At 38.4% G+C, this 21,077-nt stretch overlaps 1 protein-coding gene across 8 annotated transcripts in view; it reads right to left on the bottom strand.

Moving 5' to 3' along the window:
• The window catches only part of LOC311604980 (protection of telomeres protein 1-like), a 40,442-nt gene that overhangs the window by 4,239 nt on the left and 15,126 nt on the right, over window positions 1-21,077 (bottom strand). For all 8 annotated transcript variants that reach the window (XM_084795264.1, XM_084795262.1, XM_084795261.1 and 5 more), the window contains 8 exons: window positions 17,769-17,924; window positions 13,926-14,095; window positions 9,158-9,246; window positions 8,379-8,441; window positions 6,166-6,322; window positions 4,280-4,485; window positions 3,543-3,678; window positions 1,494-1,582 (listed from right to left, as the gene is read on the bottom strand). In XM_084795264.1, coding sequence (XP_084651390.1) covers window positions 1,494-1,582; window positions 3,543-3,678; window positions 4,280-4,485; window positions 6,166-6,322; window positions 8,379-8,441; window positions 9,158-9,246; window positions 13,926-14,095; window positions 17,769-17,924 — 1,066 coding nt within the window. The remainder of the gene's footprint in view (window positions 1-1,493; window positions 1,583-3,542; window positions 3,679-4,279; window positions 4,486-6,165; window positions 6,323-8,378; window positions 8,442-9,157; window positions 9,247-13,925; window positions 14,096-17,768; window positions 17,925-21,077) is intronic.

Here is a 21,077-nt window from a genome sequence, read left to right as displayed (position 1 = left end):
TGTCTCCTAATATTGATAAAAATCATACCAAGTGATAATAGAATGTAACTCATTACATGTTAATTATATGGAAAAAATTAAAATGACAGAATATTAAAGAAAGCAACACACAGTTACTGTTTAAGTTTATTCCCCTTCAGTATTATGAGCATAGTATTATTATTTTTATTACAGATATAAGCTGATTGAAAGAACAAACATGCCAGTGTCTGGGGTTCCATAAGCAGCCAGGATGAGGAAGAATGATAAATTGGAGATATCAAAACACATGAGAATTTGCAATTAAAGCAAAACTCTTCCTTTTCAGGAGTTGAAGACACTGCATAGATACATGGAATGTTTTAATACCTTCTATTCACGCAGCCTACATTCCATTAGGAAGATTAATTAAGGAGGCAAGTCAGCTAAATAAGTTGGGTACAGACACAATTTTAGTATGCACAAGCAGTAGGATGGGAATGGAGTTTCAGGAGGTCTCAATAGTTATACTGAAGCAATCCTAAGAAGGATGAATTATAAAACTATGGCGGACATGAAACAGCACTGCACAGCTCAACAGAAGCTCATACAAAGTAATATGGGTTCTCACTGGCCCAAAGTACATAACACAGGCACAGACACCGACACACACACACACTCACACACACACACACACTCACACACACACTCACAAGAAGCACACATATATATGTTTAAGAAACAAAATTTCAGTCCAGGGGAAAGAAACTGGGTATACAGTTTCATGAAAATAAGAATTCTCACTAAATTTTTAGTTGCCCAAACTAAACCTACAGCTGTCAGTGGTTATGAAAGGCACGCTGTGAGAAAACATCGGCAAAGTGGACACGTCTTGAGACAGAGAAGTCAGGAGTGCAAGAAAATAACAAAAGACAGAAGAGTATTTGGCTTGAAAATACAGACTCACTGTAGGCACAAAAGACATCGTGAGACACGCAAAGAGCATTGTCCTTACAGAGGAAACGGACATAAAAATGCAAACTATTAATTCTAGTAGACAGAACATGGCACATACTTGTAGGGAGACCTGGCTTCACTGTTACGGGCTGTCTAAAAGCTAAGAAGAAAAGCTTTAAGCGCATGCCTTACAAACACTCTGCTCCTGGAAGCTAAAAACAGTCAGGTGTGCAATAGACTCAGTTGTGCTGGTTAAGAACTTGAAAGACAGTAACAGCCATCTCAGCACCTGTTCCAATACAAGTACGAATCATAAAGGTTTTCTCAGGATGTGTATTTGTGACCAATCATTAAATGGAAAAGAGGTAGTCAAGTATTGAAATATGATTATGATTATAATGCTTGGAAACGACAGCAAGTATTTTAAATATTCCTCTTTCTTTTTTTATTGCAGTTGTAGCAAATCCATTTCCCTTATGAAAAGTTAAGCTAGTTTTGTCGTAAGTATTCACAAATATTGAAATAAAAGGCGGTGAGATAACAGAATTAAAATTTTAGAATACAAAAGTCTAGCCCACCTTCTGCTACACAGGAAGGAATCCATAGTCTTCTATCAGTAATGGTACTTAGGTTTTGTATGGGCTTCAAGTTTGAGCACTGTTTACATCTGAAAGGAGTAAGAAAAAAATGTTAAATATTTAAGTATGTTCAAATTAATTTACATCTTGTTCAAGTACGGACAGTTTTAGAAAGTACTATTAAACAGAAGAGCACTTCACTGTCTATATTGTATAGTGCTAATTTCAAGAGAATTATGCTTAACTTAGTACAGAAAAGCAGTAAAAGATATTATGGGTGTTGTGGTTTCGATAAGGAGGGTCCTCAGAGGCTCACATATTTTAATATTGGTTCTCCGACTGGTGAAACTGTTTGGGAAGGATTAGGTGGTGTGGTCTTGTTAGTGGAAGTGTGTCATTGGGGGTGGGATTTAAGGTTTCAAAAGACCCAGTTAACTTTACCTGCCCCCTACTTGTGGATAAAGGTGTGAGCTCTCAGCTAGTGTTCTCAGCTACTGCTTATGTGGTGCCATGATCCCTGCCATGGTGGTCATGGACTAACATGCTAAAACTATAACCAGGTCCCCAATTAAATGGCTTTTAGAAGCCAAATTGGTCATAATGTCTCTTCATAGTGATAGAACAGACTTTAAAAAAAAAAAAAAAGGAGCTTCAGAATAAATAACTTAAAAGTTGAGAACCAGGACTTGGTCTAAATCATTAATTCATTCAGCTGGCAATTTTCTTACCTGTTAAAACAAAAAGACATAGGAGATATGTTGGAGGAAAAATTTGAATTTATGGTTCTATGAGCAATATCTAATAATCTTACAAAAATATAGTCAATAAAAAGAAGTTATTCTGAATGAACGGTGAAGACAAGGAAGATTTCAGTTAAATTAATGTTTTCGGTGAGTACACATTCAGAGGCATTGTGCATAATGCCTGCGAGTCAGTGACAGTCGGAAATACAAGAACATCTGAACCAAGACAACTACTCAAACTCAAAGTCATTTAGTATAACATGCCCTCCTGATATATCACTATATTTAAATATGAGTAATTTAATTTTATTACACATAACCAAATGTACATGAGATGTTGTAAGAAAATATATCTGAATAAAATGGAACTCAAGAGTCCCTGTAATTTACGAACTGGGAAAATTGGGTAACTGCTATCAAGTTTACCATGTAATCACCAAATATATAGGTGTTTCTTCACTAACAGCAACAGTAATAAAAAATAACGGAATAAAAAGTATTCCCTGTCATTTGGTGGCAGGTGGACAGGAAATAGTTCTTTAGTGAAAATCAAACTTAAGGTCCATTAAAACAAACAAGTGTTACACATTTAGAGGTCAAGGGAGAGTGAGAGAGGAACAGGATGACAGAGTTTCCAAGGCGGATGTTTCATGAGAACTGTAGGGAGCTTTTCATCACCCTTTCCGGGTCAGAGTCCATAGGTTCCACACTCTCTAGCAGGATCCAGTGGCAGAACCCAACAAGGTGCTGGCTCTGCAGCTCCTGAACTCATTCTTTCTAACTCTAAAATGTCCTCTTAGCCAGCACCTCAATTCTTGTGGAAGAAACGAGTTTTGCTTATGACTGAGAAACAAAATGTTTTAAGCCTTACATGTTGCACACAGTGTGTTTAGAGCTCTAGAAATGTGAGTACGGAAGCTCTGAAACTTATCCCGGAGTGGCATGGATACAGTTAACTTGTTGAATACAGGACTCAGGCCACAGCTGATGACTCTGACAGTCCAGTCATCCACACAGAGAGCTCCGGCTTGTCGTCACTCCCTAGCACGTGAATGGTGCACCACGCACCGCCAGACTCAAAAAGATCAAACCCCAAAGTTCTCAAAATCCACAGAACAGTTTGCTGAACATGTACCAATCTGTACTACAATCATTACAGCTTGGTACAGCTACATACCACAGTCATAGACACAGAGCTGTCTATAAGCAGGAACTGGTACAAACAAGAATAGACTGAGCACGGAGGAGCTGGAGAAGGACTAGAGACACAGTTATCGTTCCCAGATCCCCGCAGAGGAGCACACACCCATAGTGACACACCTTTCCTCTTACGAGGAATGGTGCTGCAAGATCCAGGACCTCCAGGTCCTCAGGGCCGGACCTCACAGGGATCACACTGTGGAACATGCTCGACAGTTTAGAGATCTCACAGAGCCGTCCTCCTGTTGAAAAAAAAGAAAGGAATTCTTCAACAGCCCACAGAGAATCAGAGCAAGACGCAGGATGTCAGGAACACGTGTGACATGGCAAGTGCTACGTAAGAAATGCACAGAAAAAGGAGTTATAAACTTAGAAGAAAATTTAAATTTTGCATGACAAGGGAAAAAATGAACAATTATATAAGAATTAGATTTAATAAGCACAGGAAATAAATAGCACAATTTCACTCTCTTAAGAGTTGCCAACTTAGGTATATGTAGTTGAGGATTTGCATCCCGGTGTTATGATCCAATCCCAGAGGCTAAGACACGGCCAGCTTCACCTAAGCAATCAGCCAATTTAATGTTAATAGGTATACTCAGAGCTGATTAGTTTACAGTCAAGAATCCAACAAGTTTGATAAATGTGAGTTTAATGCATAATTTGAAAGTCCAATTCCAGTAGATATGTGTGCACATACATATTTGAATCTTAACACACTGTTTTGAGATGTTTGTATCAAAGGTATTTGTACTTCATAGGGTGCATATCAGATATAGTTAACACTAATAAGAAAAATATGAACAAAACAACATTTGAAATCCCCAACAGCAAGTGTCTTACCTTCTATCAAAATTAGACATTCACTCGAGAGGGGAAGAATGCCATCATTTTTCACAAAGTGGACAGCCACCTGCCGCCCGCCTTGGCCTTCCGTGGCCCAGACTTCTGAGTCATACAATAATGTATGTTGCAGCTTGCTATCTGGGGCTTTAGTTGAAGCATCTTGTAAAATTTTATCCACATTTTCATCGTTTGGAACTTCTTGTCTAAAATGATTGATAACAAAGTACCAGCAAACACTGTAGGTGCATTCTCAAAATTTCCAATTTAATAAATTACTGGGGAAAAAAACTATTTTAGTGGATGAAGAGACAACTTAGTGGTTAAAAGAACTTGCAGAGAACTTACATTCATTTCCCAACCTCCACATGGCGACTTACAAACATTTGTTACTCCAGTACTGAGCTTTGTGCGTGCCAGATAAACACATGGTGCATATGCACATATGCAAGCAAAACACTTACACCCATAAAATAATCTAAAGCTAAATTTAAACACTATTTTATATGCAGATTAAACCAGCTCTTTTCTTAATTTAGGAGATAATTCACTTTTCAGATATAAGAGATTTCATTCGACAGGCGTTTAACATTGTGAGGGTAAATATGTACGGTACGCCATAATCACAGAGAGATTTGTGCCTGCGTGGGTGCACGTGTAGAGGTCAGAAGACAGTCTCCTACCATGTTGGTCACGAGGACTTTACACAGGTCGTCAGTCTTGGCAGGAGGCAGCTTCATCTGTCAACCCACCTCTTTGCCCAGTGTGGAGTCCAGAGTGCCTGACATTTCCTCCCAGTGTCAATCTATTATCCTTTACAAGCAGCCATGTCTTCGCCCCGGTTACTCTCACTGTCACAGGGCACCTACTTTAAAGCGTTATTAGCTCACTTATCTTTAATTTGTACTTCGCACTGGTCACATTCAACCATGCAGAAAACGGCATGGCTTGGCAGTGAGAGGCTGAAGTGCTTATCCTGACTCTGTCACCAGCTGGGTATGTAACTTTAGGTAATCGCTTACACTTGCTAAGATGTCTTATTTGTCTAGAAGGACATTACAGCATAGCTTTAATCTTGAAAAGCTGTGTAATCCTGCAACACTAAATGAAACAGAATCTGGTCGTGTTGCACAAACTACCTAAATTCTTCATAATACAGTTTAATCACAACTGTGAGTTCATGATCACATGGGTAGAAGACAGATTCCTCAATTTTTATTAAATGCCTTTAAGGATTAACTTTGTCCTCAAACAATACAGCCTGAAATTTTGTGAGGCAAAATAACATGTGCACATTACTCTAGAAAGATATTAACAAATAATAAACAAAACACAAAAATATGTGGATACGTAAAGGTATGCTCATTCACAACAACACAAGCCTGATGCACACTATTCCAATGTGCATGTTTGTGCATTACCTATATTTCCCAAAATGCCACGCTGTATTTTGAGGGACTGTGGTACATTGCATTAGGACGGCACACAGGATTTAAAACTATCTCAACAAGTTTTGAAATGAATATATATTAATAAGAATAAGAAATTCCTATATATTCATACATTCACATGATAATTGGTGTTTGGAATGAAGGCATTACAGTCAATAAGCAGGGCAGCACATTTTGACTTGTGTCTATCAAAGCTCTAAACACTGGATTTCACACATGAAAACATCTATTCTTTTTATTATCACTAATGACTCAAAGGACTGTATTCATGGGAATTTAGCACTTTCCCTTTAAGTTATCAGCATTCTTTAAAATACTACAAATTAAACTGTTATTTTCTTAAGACTTAAAACCGTGTATACACACAAACATATGGGTAGGAATATATACAAACAATATGACATAAAAACTATTTTAATTTTAGAATATACTTACAATGAGTGACACTTAGGACAAAGCAGTTTAACGGACTGGAAAAGCTGCCTGGGCTTATACGATCTTAGTTTTGCTCTGATTCGATATTGTTGAGGAGCTCTCTGCTTCAAAATGGCGCACAACGGTATTGTCTCTAAATAATGGTGACCTGTAAGCACTGTAACAGATTTTAACATTAAATCGGAGCAAGTATGGGGTCTTAGGTATGTTCAGCATGCGTTTCCCTAAGGGAAATACATACTATAAAAATCAAATTAACCTTAGCTGTGGTCCCACGGTTTCCAGATGTGCACCTAGGGCCACGGAAGCAGACACTCAATGGGTACCTTGGTGCAGTGTTACTGAGGCAAGTCATATTTAGTTATATAGCAGATGTATAAGTATTTCCATATAGGACTAACAGAAATTTTCAGGAAATTCTAACTTATGGGCATCAGTGAGGTTTCTTTCACCGAGAAAAGTATCTGGAGCCTGTGTAAAGTGTAGAACTGCTCACTGCCAGTGTCGTAAACAGTATTTGCCAGGCAACATCTAACTTTCTAACTGGTATTTGATCAAGAGACAGAACAAAACACTCATTAAACATTACTTGTTAGATGGGCTCTTGAGCAACATATTCCCAATTTAAGATTTTATTTAGCAGCAGGTTCAGACCCGGCTCGAGCGCACGTGGATCAGCAAACAGGCTGCACCAGCACACAGGCCAGAGACACCTAAGGACCCGTCCTGTGGAACGGATACCGGAAGGTTCACTCTTTTTTCCCTTTAACCTTTTTTCCCCTCTTGTGTAAGCTAGTTGGGTTGTATAATAAAGTTTAATTGTTAAAAAACAGAGCCTACATTAACTCTCATTTATTAAAGAGCCAGAATGTGGGAATGGAAAGGGTTATTAGCGATGCAGTGTTTGAAGGTGAAGGAATTCACTGTGTAGGCAGAAAGGAGAGATGATGGAGGAGGGGGAGGAGGACGGAGAAGAGGGGAAGGGCTTAGAACCACGACAGAAGAGAAGGACCGAGAACAGATGACCGGGAAATAAAGCAACAGAAGGTTTCTGATGGCCGCAATGAGTTGTGTAGCAGGAATGACTCAGCCTTGACACTTCCCTCTTAGCATAGCCTTACAAGCCTCAGGTACCCAGCTGAATTATTTCTGTTCACAGCTTTAATGAACCAAACCCCTCACAGCCATCCCCTTTATGTGGTAGGTAAATGGCTCAGCACGTAGGGAAACACTTCCCTGCCGAGCAGGCCTGACCAACGTCAAGTAAAATGACACACTTCACATGCTGAGATAAGGTTAGAAGTTTTAGATTTTGTCTTACTTTTAAACTTCAAGGAAAAAAATCATGAGAATGTAAAGAGTCCCTGAATATTCTTTAAAAAGATTCATCAATAATTATACACTGGCACGTTTACTCCAGCCCCTGGGTCTACCTTTCTCTCTCTCCCCCAGTGTCTCCGTTGTTACTGAATTACAGAGAACTGTTTCCACATATCATGCCCTGATTTCCCCAAACATATCAGTGTTTCAGGAGAACAAGTTGTTTTGTTCACATTGCTACAGGGCCTGCTTAAAATAACTAACACAGACTTAACCCTATTATGGGATTATCTGATATTTTCTTATTCCAGCTGTCTTCTGGCTTTCTGCTCTAATCCTAGGCAATGCATATTTATCTTTCATGTGTCCAGACTTCATCATCAAATGATCTCTAGTCTACTTACGTTTACCCTATGACACCGACTTGAGAAGGGCAGCTGCTTATTTTGCTGAGTAAGCATTCATTTAGGTGTGAATGGATTTTTCTCACTCTAAGATTCTGATCATGCAATTTTGCCATAGAGACTACTACCATTGTGAATACTAAACTTTGGAAGGCCAGGCTAAAGAGTTTATGTGTACAGTGTTAAACATATTATATAATTTTAATGAAATTAATATCAGAGTAGAATTTATACCATTAAGTTAAAACCAAACCTACTGCTATAAGTGCTACAAACTTTAATAGTGCATAATTTAAATTATATATTCATACTCTATATAGAGAAATGCACATGTACGGGTTCTATCTTACACCACTGTAGGAACAGGCATAAGAAGAAAAGCTAAATACAAACACTGAGTGCCCACATGAGGATCTACTGTCACCTATTGGCTGGGAAAGGCAATGACAGGTGTCTCTATGTTGGTTACTATGCTGGAAAAGGTCTTACCTGTAGCACAGAGTTGTTGGCAACTTTCTACTTCATATAGGGAAACTAAGTCTGATCCGGAGCCTACAGAAAGAGTAAAGGAATCACATAATATGTAGCTCTATAAAGTATCATTCAGAAACAATGCAAAATTAAAAACTATAGAGCACCACTGAGAGAAACTGAAGAAAGCCTAAGTGTTGAAATCTCCTCCCCACAACTTACTTGCAGATTCAACAGGAGACTAACAAAAATTACACAGAAAAATTTGATAGAAACGTCTTTCTTTTCTTTAAAGCGGAATGAAAGGAATTTAGAATAATGAGTAAGAGCGTGAAGGACAAGAACATTAGTGTATTTATTACTAGATGACTCCAAGACCTAGTTAAGAAACTGTGGTACTGGTTAAAGACTGACAAACCAGCAGAGCAAAGATAGCTTAAATAACCCACACTCTGTTGACAAAAACCAGGAAGGCAATTCATAAAGAATAGAGAATGTTGTTTTGTTTTTGCTTTCAAGAAATGGCTTTGCCACTACTAAAAGTTAGGGTAAAGTACATACTTGACAATACACTGATAAGTAGCACATGGAAAGACCAAAATTAAACTCATATTTAAACTCACTTAATGTTTTGGTAGACACTGAAGCCATCTAAACATGAACGGGAAACACGGTACTCTTACTAGAAGCAAATACACTTGCACAACCTGTACAGACGTTACGAATTTTTTTAAAAAAGGAGACATACGGAAAAAATTCTGAGCAAGTAAAATGTCAATGCTATAAACTGTCCTTACTTGAAGGTGTTAAACAGTTGTCCTCATTTTCTGATTGGTATGTATCATCTGAGGGCTGAACGGCTGCCAAATCTACAGATTTTAAAGCTCTGAAATTCAAAGATATGAAGTTAAATTGCATAACAAAGCAATACAGTAGTTCAGCTCTACCCACTAAATCCATGGGTTCATGAAATTATAAAATTCGGTAGATACCAGCCAATGGTGTACAGGTTTTAGCACACTATTGGAGAACTTCACTGCTATCAAAATTAAGAACAGAGGTCGGACATACGTAAGTCGAGGAGTCAGTCAATGGGATACTACAAAAGCAATCGAGCAAAGCCTTAGAATTTAGTGCCTAACACTCACAGTTAGAATGCCACTCAAGATTGTAAAAGTAAGTCCATCCCCTAGGGACACCGCCTTCCAGTCTGGACACAGCCGCCACCCCCCCCCCCCCACCGTGGTTCTACCTGGTAACCCTTTCAGCCTCCTCTTCTAGTCACCTGTCTCCATTCCTTTGTGACTCCACTGACCTGGAACCCCAGCTCCCACACTAGGTTGAGAACCAGGTAGGGGACCAACATTTTCTTTCCTATCCTCCATTTTGATCTCTCTACACTTACCTTTAGTCCTGCTGCAGTCTGACCACAACAGGAGCCCTTCCTCCCAGTTCACAGCCCCATGAGACTCAGGGTCTTCTTGCAGATCCAGGACTCTCCTGACTCTTCAACATCATTATCCCTTTCGGCCTTCTAGGCTAGCTCCATTCCACTGTTACTCCCAGACAACCAGCAGAACACCTCTATTCTATGAGGGATGCCAAAGCCATCACATTTAGCTGGAATGCAAGGACCCCACAGCTGGCATACCTGGCTTGGACTTAAACTGGGCAAAAGTCATCAAAGAATGGAATACCTACCCAACAGAGACAAGACCACCTATCTACACCAAGAAACACCTCAAACATCCTAACTCCAGATGCTTGCTGCAAAAACACAAACATGAACAGCCGATATAATATGACTCCTCCAGAAGGCAGCAACCCTATTGCTCTTTAGCCAAAGCATATAACAAGGACTTTAATAGTCTTGAATATGTTAAAAGACCATTAAGATTATACGAAGAAGTAACTTAATGAAGAATATGAAAGCACTGAGATGATGATAGCAATTTAAGACATGAAAGTGAGATTTAACAAAAATAATCACACGCACACACACACACACACACACACACACACACACACACACACACATATACACATACACACAAAGACACTGAAATAAAACTGGAAATAAAAAAAACTATAGATGTCAAACAAAAAACCTCTCAAGTAAGCATCAACAGCAAAATACAAGACATAGAAGAGATACTTTTAGTTCTTATAGAAATAGCTACATCAGTTTAAAAAAAAAATCCAGGCACAAAAAAATCCACCAAGTTGGTACTCTATGAAAAGATAGATCAAATTCATGAAAGAGGAGAAAACTAGGTCAAAGTAAAAGAAATTCTTTTCAACAAAATAATAACAAAAAAATTACCTAAAGTAAGAGATGTCTATTAAAATACAAGAAACATACAGAACATCAAATAGACAGGACTTGAAAAGAAACACCCCATGATATACAATAATCAAAACTCTAAACACACACACACACACACACACACAAACACACAACAAAGGATATTAAACGTCACAATGGAAAAAACAAATAAACAAACAAATAAGTAACATACATGCAGACCTACTACTCTAACAACAGATTTTTCAATAGATTAAAAAAGCCAGAAGGATCCGGACTGAGAGATCACGCATGTCACCATAGACTACTACACCCAGTGACACTATCAATCACAGTAGATGGACAAAGAAAAACATTTCATAATAAAAACTAGTTTAAGCAATTTCTATGCACTAATCCAGCTCTATGGAAGGGACTAGAAGAAAAAGTTCAGTCAGAAGGGAAGGTTAACTACACTGAAGACGATACAAGGAATAAATAATCCCAGAAATTAGACCAAATTGCGGAGGAGAGACCCACACCACAACTACAACTAAACAGCAAGAATTAATAAATACTCCTTATTAATAACTCCAAATTAGTCATCTCAATAAAATGACATAGACTGACTGACTAGATTATGAAACAGGATCCATCCTTTTGCTGCATTCAAGACACACTTTAACCTCAAGGGTAAATATCACAAGCAAAAGAATGGGAAAAGGTATTCCAAACAAATGAACCAAAAAGTAAGCAAATGTAGCTATTTTAGTATCTGACAAGATAGACTTCAAAGTAAAACTAAGCAGAAGAGAAAAAGACATTCCATATCCATAGGAAAAAAAATCCACCAAGAACACAGTACAATTCTAAATATTTATGCACCGAATATAAGTGTACCAAGCTCATAAAAGAAACACTACTTCAGCAGAAATAATATTGACCTTCATACAGTAGTAGTGGGTGACAGCAATACCTCATTTTTCACAATAGATAGGCAATCTAGATAAAAACTAAACAGAACCGTTGGAGTTAAATAATGTCATAAACCAAATGGATTTACAGAATGCTGCATCCCAATACTAACACACTTTGTCTTCAGCAGCCCATAGAGCTTTCTCTAAACCTGACCACACGTTAAAACAAAAACCAAGTCTCATCAGATGCAAAAAATTGAAAGAATACCCTGCATCCAATCTGACCAGTATGGATTAAAACTGAATGTCAACAACATTAGAAACAACAGAATGCTTACAAATTCATAAAAACTAAACAACTGACTACAAAAAAAGTTGGATCAAGACAACCTACAACAGACACCTGCTTGTAATATAAATTGGTGCATTATTGCCACAAATGTTATAGCTCATAACTAACAACTTTTAGAAATTAGATATAAAGCACATTCTATGAGATGATAACTCACCCATGACACTGAAAAAGTGGCCAAGAGAAAAAGATTTGACAGGTCATGGGCCACATGGGGAAAACTATGATTATTTGGCTAAAGGAACAAACCAATAAAATGACTTCTAATGATATAACACTATACCCGTCAAGCAGAGCGTCATGCAACCTCACCAAGGAACCTTCTTTTTGTAATAGTTGGTAGTTCATAAAAAGACCACTACCCGACAATATGCAGAGAGCTGAGAGCCTCTGGAGTAGTCAGGCTTAAATGAAACCCCTCCTTCTCAAGGCTCAGAATTCAATGTAGGAGGCAGAAAGACAGTAAGAGCCAGAGATGGCGAATAACTCCAAGGAAACAGCACATTCTAGAAACAGGGGACTGGTGCATACAGGACCTCACAGACACTGTGACAGCCCATTTAAGACCTGTACATATTTGAACCAGACAAAATCCCAGCACTGAGAAGAACAAGTAGACACAAAGTCGCACCTCGAACCAAGAAGCAATTTAGGACTGACACCTGCTGACAAAGGGAATATCAGTTTTATGCAAAGGAGTGTCACTGGATAGGTGAAATGCACTCTAGGGCAAGACGCCAGCTGAGGAGCAGTTGGCCGATGCAAAAGAAGCTCCATTTATTCACTTATTTTTGCTGTTGTTTTTGTTGTTGTTTTCTGTCTCATTGATTTTCTTTTCCTTTTTTTTTTTTTTTTTTGGCCTGTTTTGATTTGCTTTCCTGGTTTTGTTTTTTGTTCTTTTTTCAGAGAAACAACACGAAGTTGGGAGAGTGGGGAGGAGGGAAGGCTCTGGGAGTAAAGGATAGAATCAAAAATTGTTGCACAGAAAAAATTTTAATTAAGAAAAAAGGACTGGAAAAGTGAAATTATATGCTAATACCCTGTGAATTACAACACTATTGGCGCTACTAAAATAGAAACTTAATGTTAAAAACAATTGAAGTAAACTGAATCTTCTATGACAATGATTTATTTCACTTTATAAAATGTTATGTTTTCTCTTTGAAGATACATGGTTTGTTTTTGTTTTGTTTTGTTTTGTTTTTTGGTCTAGAATTTACATAGTGTACCTTTCTATGTATATGGTACCCACTGGAAAAAGACAGGGAATAGAACTGAACTCTAACAGACTATTAAAGCTATTTTGTAAAAAAAATAAACAAAAAAAAGTCATATTCTTTAAAAGTTTAAAAATTGTGGCATACTACCATGCTTTGTGATGCATTTAATCAGAATCACTTTAGAAGATTCACTATTTTTCATAGTACAATTAAACAAGTTCTTCAATTCCTAATATGTAATCCAAGTTTTGTAGACAGGTTGAAACCTGTTTGGCACTGTTTGCTGCTATATGCAGTGTAGCAAATGATAAAAGAATATAACTGAAAAGAAAAACAACTGTTAAAAATCTTAAGTTATAGTACTGACTTTACTATATCTCACTATTTAAGACATAGAATCACTTTTCATTTGGCTTACATTGGAGAAGAAGAAGAAAAAGAAGATGATGATGATGAAGAGGAAGAAGAAGAGGAGGAGGAGGAAGAAGAGGAAGAGGAGGAAGAGGAGGAACCTAAGAAAGGAAACAGCACGTAGAGAAGGCTTGGGAAACTCTATGGTCCTATCTGCCTAGACCCGGTTCAGAGCAGTGATCCAGCCCACCTGCTCATGGGAAGGGAGCAAATAACGACCCGATCTACCTAGCAGGTACTAGAGTCCAAGTCTCAGCAAGGCTAAGAGAAGAAATGGGAAAAAGACAAATGCCTCACACATTTCAAGAATAATGTTACCCTGTAAATTAACCTAATGACTATCACATTTATATTTTCCAGGCAGGGATATGAAATACTCACTTTTTCAGCTGATCCACTTCAGGGTTACTTTCTGGTAAGACCCTGATCCCACGACCATAGCTGGTTCCTCCATGCAGATGAAACTCCAGTCTTACCAGTGAAGTTGTGGACTCTGAATTAACTGGCTGAAGTTTGGCATGGAGGCTGTAGATTCTAAGGAAGCTTCCAATCTGAAAAATTATTTTAAAAGATGATTTCAGACTAGGGGTCTAAAAAAACAATTTCCGATACTTGAAAATTTTATAACCACTAGGAGGTAGTAACCTCAACAACAAAGGACACTGTTCAATGACGGAGGAGAGTGGCAGCAAGACAGCACTGTCCCTTAGCACCAGCTTCGTGGATTCTGTATCAGATCCTGTGTGCAGGGCCATGCTTGTACACACACCAATGTGCTCTCGACACAGCACAGGCAGACTCATTCCAGAGGCCCATCAGTAAGATATATTAAGGGAATCTAAGGCAAACACATTTATATTTGATGATAATCTCTTTTAAAAATATCTTTAAGAGATTAAACATGAGGAATAAAATCCTTTCACTATGAGACTCTGGAAAAATTAACCATGTAACTACATCTAAATAACATTTCTTTTTTTTCACAGGTTAAGTTTCTTGTTAGCTACAGCAATCCTCGTGCCACTGCCTTCTGATTGCTGGGATTACATGTAGAAGCCACCATGTGCCTTTCCCCATCCTACAAATTCTATGGAAAGCAAAAGTTTTTAATAAAGCACTTGTACTTTTATTACAGCCTTGTAAAAATATATTCTGTGAATTCAAGTACAGGATTAGTCCAGAATTTTGAACTAATAATCCTATAGTCAATCTCAGTTATTTTGCTAAATGTGTTCTAAAATACAATTTTAACTGAGGAACTTAAGCCTTTTCAATAAAGATTTCAAGTGAGAAACTGTTGTAGGCTGTTAAAAGCTACCGGCACTTAGAGCCAGTGCTGTGATATAATCCTCTACTATGTGGAAGACTGTCTGGGTCCATGGCTTTAAATCCATCCTGGGCAACTCTAGTTTAACAAAACACAATAAAACAAAGACACTAACATCTACCCAAAGAAACAAGCCAAACAAAGTAGACTGCACTGATTTTTTTTTGTGTGTGTGTAGACTTATAAGCAAAAAAGCAAACAATGAAACCATTCACTTAGATAGAAATAGCATTCCTGACTGTAGCAGATGCGTAAGAGCCCACCTTTCTCTTTTCTCCCTACATGTCTTGCATCATGGTGGTGACACAATACAGCAGAAAAGTGGCATCCAGTGACAGGGGGAGGGAGGGGAGGGGCTAGGGGGAAGAAGAGCAAGCGGACCAATCCAGCTTCCACTCTGAACTCTGTCTCCATTTTAATCTTTAGCTCCCATGGAGCCAAACAGTGGAGAGCAGGGAGGGAGAAATTCCCCCAAGACCACTCCTTCATTTCCAAGGGGTCCTTCCCGCCAGGCCCCAGGGGGTTTTCTGAGGACAGGAATTCAGGAGGAGCTGTCCAACTTCCTTTACCTTCTCCTGTTTCATGGATGCAGTGAAAAATGTAGGTTTGGGAAAACAAAGCACGACAAAATAGAAAAAAAATGTATTTTCTAACAGGGATTCCCAAAGGACATAGTAGACTGGTAAATAAAGCAATTTTAATTTTTGCATAATTTTTCAAATGTTTATTACTTTTTTATTAGTTCAGCAGACTTTCATAACCTTCAGAGGACCAGAAAGAAGGCTGATACTCAGAGAGGAAAGAATTACATTAACAAACAGAGACTTAGCTACCGAAAAACACAGTCTTTTCACATTAACTTTTACATGTAAGGAAATTATAACCAGAAACTTCAGTGTCTTTCAGGACATCTGAAAAAGTTTTCTAAAAATTCATATGGAAGGGAAAGGACAAATATCATTCTGAAGATGAAGAGGACGAGACAAAGGGGACACCAAAAGGTCGCACACCTAGTTTTATATCAAAGGAATCTGAAAAAACTATCTTCAAATCTTGAGGAAGAAGTGTAAATGTGAATGTATGGGTGTTTATTAATATTGCACCACACTGCAATATTAAGAAGATGTACAGGCCAGAGACAACTTATCTTTCTGAACAGATCACAGAGTAATGATGGCAAGTTGCTATTATCAGAAGTGCCTGCTGGAGGCAACACTGTTTAGTTCAAGCCTGAGTAAATGTGACTGTGAGATGTCCCTGATGCTCTATTATTGAAAAAGAAAGTTGCTTGGTCTTGTCAGTAATGTAGTAAGTTCCTATAAGCAGAGACATGACAACAAAAACACAGAAGTGTACTTTATTCTGTTACAAAAGTCTACCCAATACATAACCATTAAAAATGAGAGTATTTCCACTAAAAAAAAGTCCAGTGTTTTTATTTTCTTAGTAGCCAAACTACAGTTATTGGTCCACGAAAGGCCAAAGTGTTATAATGACTACAAATGTTTTACACTGTTATAAGAATTACATCTGGGTAAGAATGTGTATTTAAAAGGTATGATTTTAGCTTATAGGCACAAAGTTTAAAATGTCATTTGGTACCTGTTGAAAATACTGGAAGAACAGCTTAATTTAAAACAATTTCAAAGACAACTTGGGCTGGAACTGACCTGCAGGCTCCTTCCCTGAACACAGGCTTGGAGAGAAGCCACCAACCATCCTGCGCAGCTCTGGTGCCCGTGAACAAGGACTAGCATGGGGCCATCACCCTGAGGGTGCAGCAGTAGCGTGCATACCTTGGTGGAAACCAACAGCTCTCTAATTGGACTTGATGCAAGCTCAACAGGAGGGAAACCATGCCTGGCCCTGGAAACCCAGCCAGCTAGTCAGGGCCAGAAAGTTGTGGATCTTGGAAGAGGAACTACAACTGCTACTTGAGTAAACCAGCATAATCCCTAACTGTACTGTTAACAACTGTCCTTATATGCATAGGTAAGGGCGGTTCTCACCACTCACCAAGAAAATGTCTTTACAATGGACAAAGGCCGTTATGGAAAATCACAAGCCACCAAAAACGCAGAACTGTAGAGCCTAGTCCCGATAAACACATCTACAACACGAGTCCTGCACCTAGAGCTCAGGGGTTGTTTCAAAAGATGGGATAACTATTGTAAGAGGCAGAGGAACAGGGAGTTTGTGGTGAGACGATCGTGTCTCCTAGAAAGGTAAAAGAAACTAAATCCCTTAAGTCTCTCAATAAGGCTGCTTAAACATGACTCGAACAAGGATGACAGCAATAGACGTGCTAAAGGGGAAGAAGGAAATCTCAGGATGCTTTAACCCCAGGTAAAGAACTACAGGCAACTGAGGAGTACTGAGAGAGGGACGGTCTCCAGGGAAGAGAGTACCAGTTAGATCTCCAATGCCAAACGGCCAGCCCTGAAAACATACATACAACTAACATTATAAGGATATTTAGCGCGTACACACACACACATACACACACACCAACAACAACACTACCACCAGCAGCAACAACAACAATAAACCACCACCACCACCAACAACAACAACAAAAAAAGGCAAGAATTTGAAAGAGAAGCAGCAACAGAGGGACATGACACATGAGAGGGCTTAGAGGGAGGGTGAGGATAAATGACATAATATAATCACATTCTCAAATAAAAATTGTAATTAAATTATTTATGTATGCATGAGATGGGTTCAGAGCTTTGTTTAACTCAGGCATGTTTTATAACTTAAAAGTTAAAAACAAGCAAATCTGAAATTAATTTCTAGAACCTAAATAATATCAACAAAAATATTTATATGAACAAAAAATACAACTAAAAGGAACATAAAAACAAAATAGTATGCATCTTTCTACTCAATATCACCTTCAGGGATTTTGCCACTTGGACATGATTATCATAAACTACAATGTCTATCACCAGATTCTGTAGCCGCAGAATGTGACTTAAGTCACCTTCGAAAGCCAGGTCTTGTATGCAGACTCTCCAAGAGGGAAACTTCGTCCTGGTGCCATCCCAGACCTGCCATGGGATGGTAAAGCAAAGCTTAAGAATCTTTATGCAAAAAGAGACTCAAGTTTTAAAATTAATAGATATATACTGGTATCTTTAATTCTTTAAACATTGATGTCCATCACTCTGTGATTGTGAAATGACTAAATATAAACTGTTGCTCATGTAAAAAATGTAGAAGATGTGAAGATGAAAAAACAAAAACAAATAAAATAAAACTGTACACACATACCATATGATGCCAAGCAGAACATTAACCTGCTGTAGACTGACATTTTTTTTTCTATTCTGTGCTCAAACCCACACACTTTCTTCCTGCACACATGTACACCCAACTGTGGATATGTATGACTTCTGGCTACTATAAAAAACAAAGATATGATACAGAATAAGAACATTAAATCCACAGGATTGTGTCTGTTTAAAACTGAGTAACAAGAAAATAGAATATGTCTGAACAAATTACAACTGAAAAAATCTTTTCAGTGCCTACACTGTATAAATAGAATCACAAAAAGTGCACTGAACTTATATTTCATAAATATTCCTGAAGGCTAGAGAGGTGGCTTAGTAGATGACAATGCATATTGCTCTTGCAGAAGCCATAAATTTGGTTCCTACTACATCAAGCATCTTACAACTGCCTGTAACTCCAAGCTTAGGGGATTAGACTCTTCCAGCTTCTCCAGGCACCTACACAAGTATCCACATTCCCATGTATATATGTGGAATTTTAAAAATGCATTCTTAAACCTCTGGTAAAACATGGTCCCTGCCTAACTTTAACTGCCAACCGGAAAAAGCCCAGATCCATCTAAGAGATCCTCAGTCTGATTTGTGATCCTATCTGTGGGGGACACTATACTACCTGTAGTATTGTTTTGATTGCTGATGGGTAAAGGAAGGTCAAGTCCATGGTGGCCAGCATTAGTCCTGAACCATGTAAGGAAGCTGGCCGAGTATAAGCTGGTCTATAAGGCAATGAACATTTCATAAATAGCATCCTCTATGATTTCCACATGACTCCTCCATTTAGAATTTATAAGTAGGGCAGTGTGGAATAGCAACCTTGCAGAGGGAAGTCAGGGTGGGTACTCAAGCACAAACTGCAAGCTTGCTATTCTACACTGCACTACCTCTAAATTCTAAATGGAGGAGGCATGTGCAACTAACAAAGTACAGCAGAAATCATGGAGGATGCTATTTATTAAATGTCTACACAGTGAGTTCCAGGACAAGAAGGGCTCTGTAGAGAGATTATGCCTCAAAAACCAAAATTATTTCTGATACATTTGAAATTCAATACCAGGAAAAAAAAATCATACTTCTAGTCTCCAAAAGTAGCAAAAAGCATAATATTGCCACATATAATCCCAAGGACAGTTTTGCTATTGTGTGGGTATTTTGAACATATAAATGAAGGTATATTAATAAGCAGACTATCATTAAGATTTACTTCAACAAGTCCATGTCAGCAATTTTACTATATAGTCAGAGAACATTCTGTCACACACAAATAATACATAAAACAGGGTTTGCCTCAAGTGTACTTTTTCCCACCCTTAAAATTATTTCTATAAAAGAAATTTAGAAAAATTAAAATTGTTAAACGGTATGCAAAGACTTGAGACAAATTTTAAAACTTCCCTTAGAAAGCTTAATTTTCTGACGTTCACTTTTCAATGTTATGTGTTAAAGTAAGCTCCTGATCTTGTTCATACCTGTCAACACTGCAGTGTGAAGGGGCGAGGGGGGCGGGGGAGGGGGGCGGGGGGGGGGAAGGGGAGCTGCCCAGGCCTCACCCCAACCGATGATGAGCGACTGGCAGCTGCTGGCTGCTGGGGGAGGGGGCGTGGCCACTGGATCATTGTTGGTTGGGGTGACCGTGCCCTGTGAGTGGCCCTATACTTAAGCACACATGGGCAGTGATAAGCGGACTCAGGGGGTTATTTCAATACAAAAAGATTAAGGACATGAAGCTGGGAGTGGTGTGCTTTGTGGGAATGGGGCAGATACGGAGGGGGATGTGGGAAAGTAAGATGATCACATTTGACTGTGTATAAGTACGAAATTCTCAAAGAATAATTAAAAAAAAAAAGAAAAACCCTTTATCCAAGGTGTAAAAAAACAAAACAAAAACAAACAAACAAACAAACAAAAAACGAAGTAACTTGAGAGCTGACTGACTTATCTGACAAAAGTTATCGACTCAAATGGGTGCTTTAAAGAGGATAAGCACTTTCATCTCTTATTGGCTGAAGGCTGGAGGCTTTATCTCAGAACGCCAGCAGTTTTCTAACTGAGTAATGCGTATAGAGACAGCATCTTTGGTCTTGGGAATGTTCAATGGTTGGTGAACAGGCATGGGTTAAGAATGTCAACGTTGGTCACGGAACATGGGTGACTTATCAGCGACCTTATGTGACTTTCAGTTCAGCTTGGCCTGACTTGACTCACTTACCTTAGATTAAGCACTTGCTTTCATATGGCAATGTTTACATAAAGTTGCGATGTTCAATTTTAAGAGCTTGGCATTTTATTCAGGGATTTCTATTTTTCAGTGTTCCTTTAAAATGTGCCATGAGGAAGTGGCATTGGTAAGCCCTAAGTCTTATCTAGGTACCATGGCACTCCACTGTTTGTTTGTTTATTAGAGATGAGAGAAAACTAAGGATCTCGGTCAAAGTGATGCTGCTTTAAAAAAATCCTCTTCAGTACAGCGGCGTAAGAAAAACAATTAAGTAACTACTTTCTGTTGGTCATTCATAGGCATTTAAGTTACTGCATTTTTTTTCTGGCTAATTTTAAAAAATAACGAAAAATATCTCAGTGTTATGTATGCCTTTCCCATGAGCCGTGCAGACTAGGAACGGAACTTGGTGACAACAGGTCCTGCAAGTAAATCGGTGACAACATAGCTGACCTTCATAAAGCAGTAGAAATACCCAGGAGTTTCACTAAAGAGAATTCTGCTGTGTTTTTTTTTTTATAATTATAATAAGAAATACATTCAGCAGGTCACACAGTTTTAAAATACACATCTGACAATCCTGTGTTCTTTGGAGGAAAAGCACAGAGAAATGCAGGAGTCGAGGTGCATGAAAAGAGGCTCTCAAAAAACAGTATGAAGCGCTTTAACTCTGTGGAATTGTCTGGCAGGAC

Source organism: Acomys minous, assembly GCF_964271855.1.
Source record: "Acomys minous genome assembly, chromosome: 9".
In the NCBI taxonomy this organism is placed as follows: Eukaryota; Metazoa; Chordata; class Mammalia; order Rodentia; family Muridae; genus Acomys; species Acomys minous.
The sequence above is the reverse complement of the archived record's forward strand: the minus strand, read 5'-3'. Positions and strand labels throughout refer to the sequence as shown.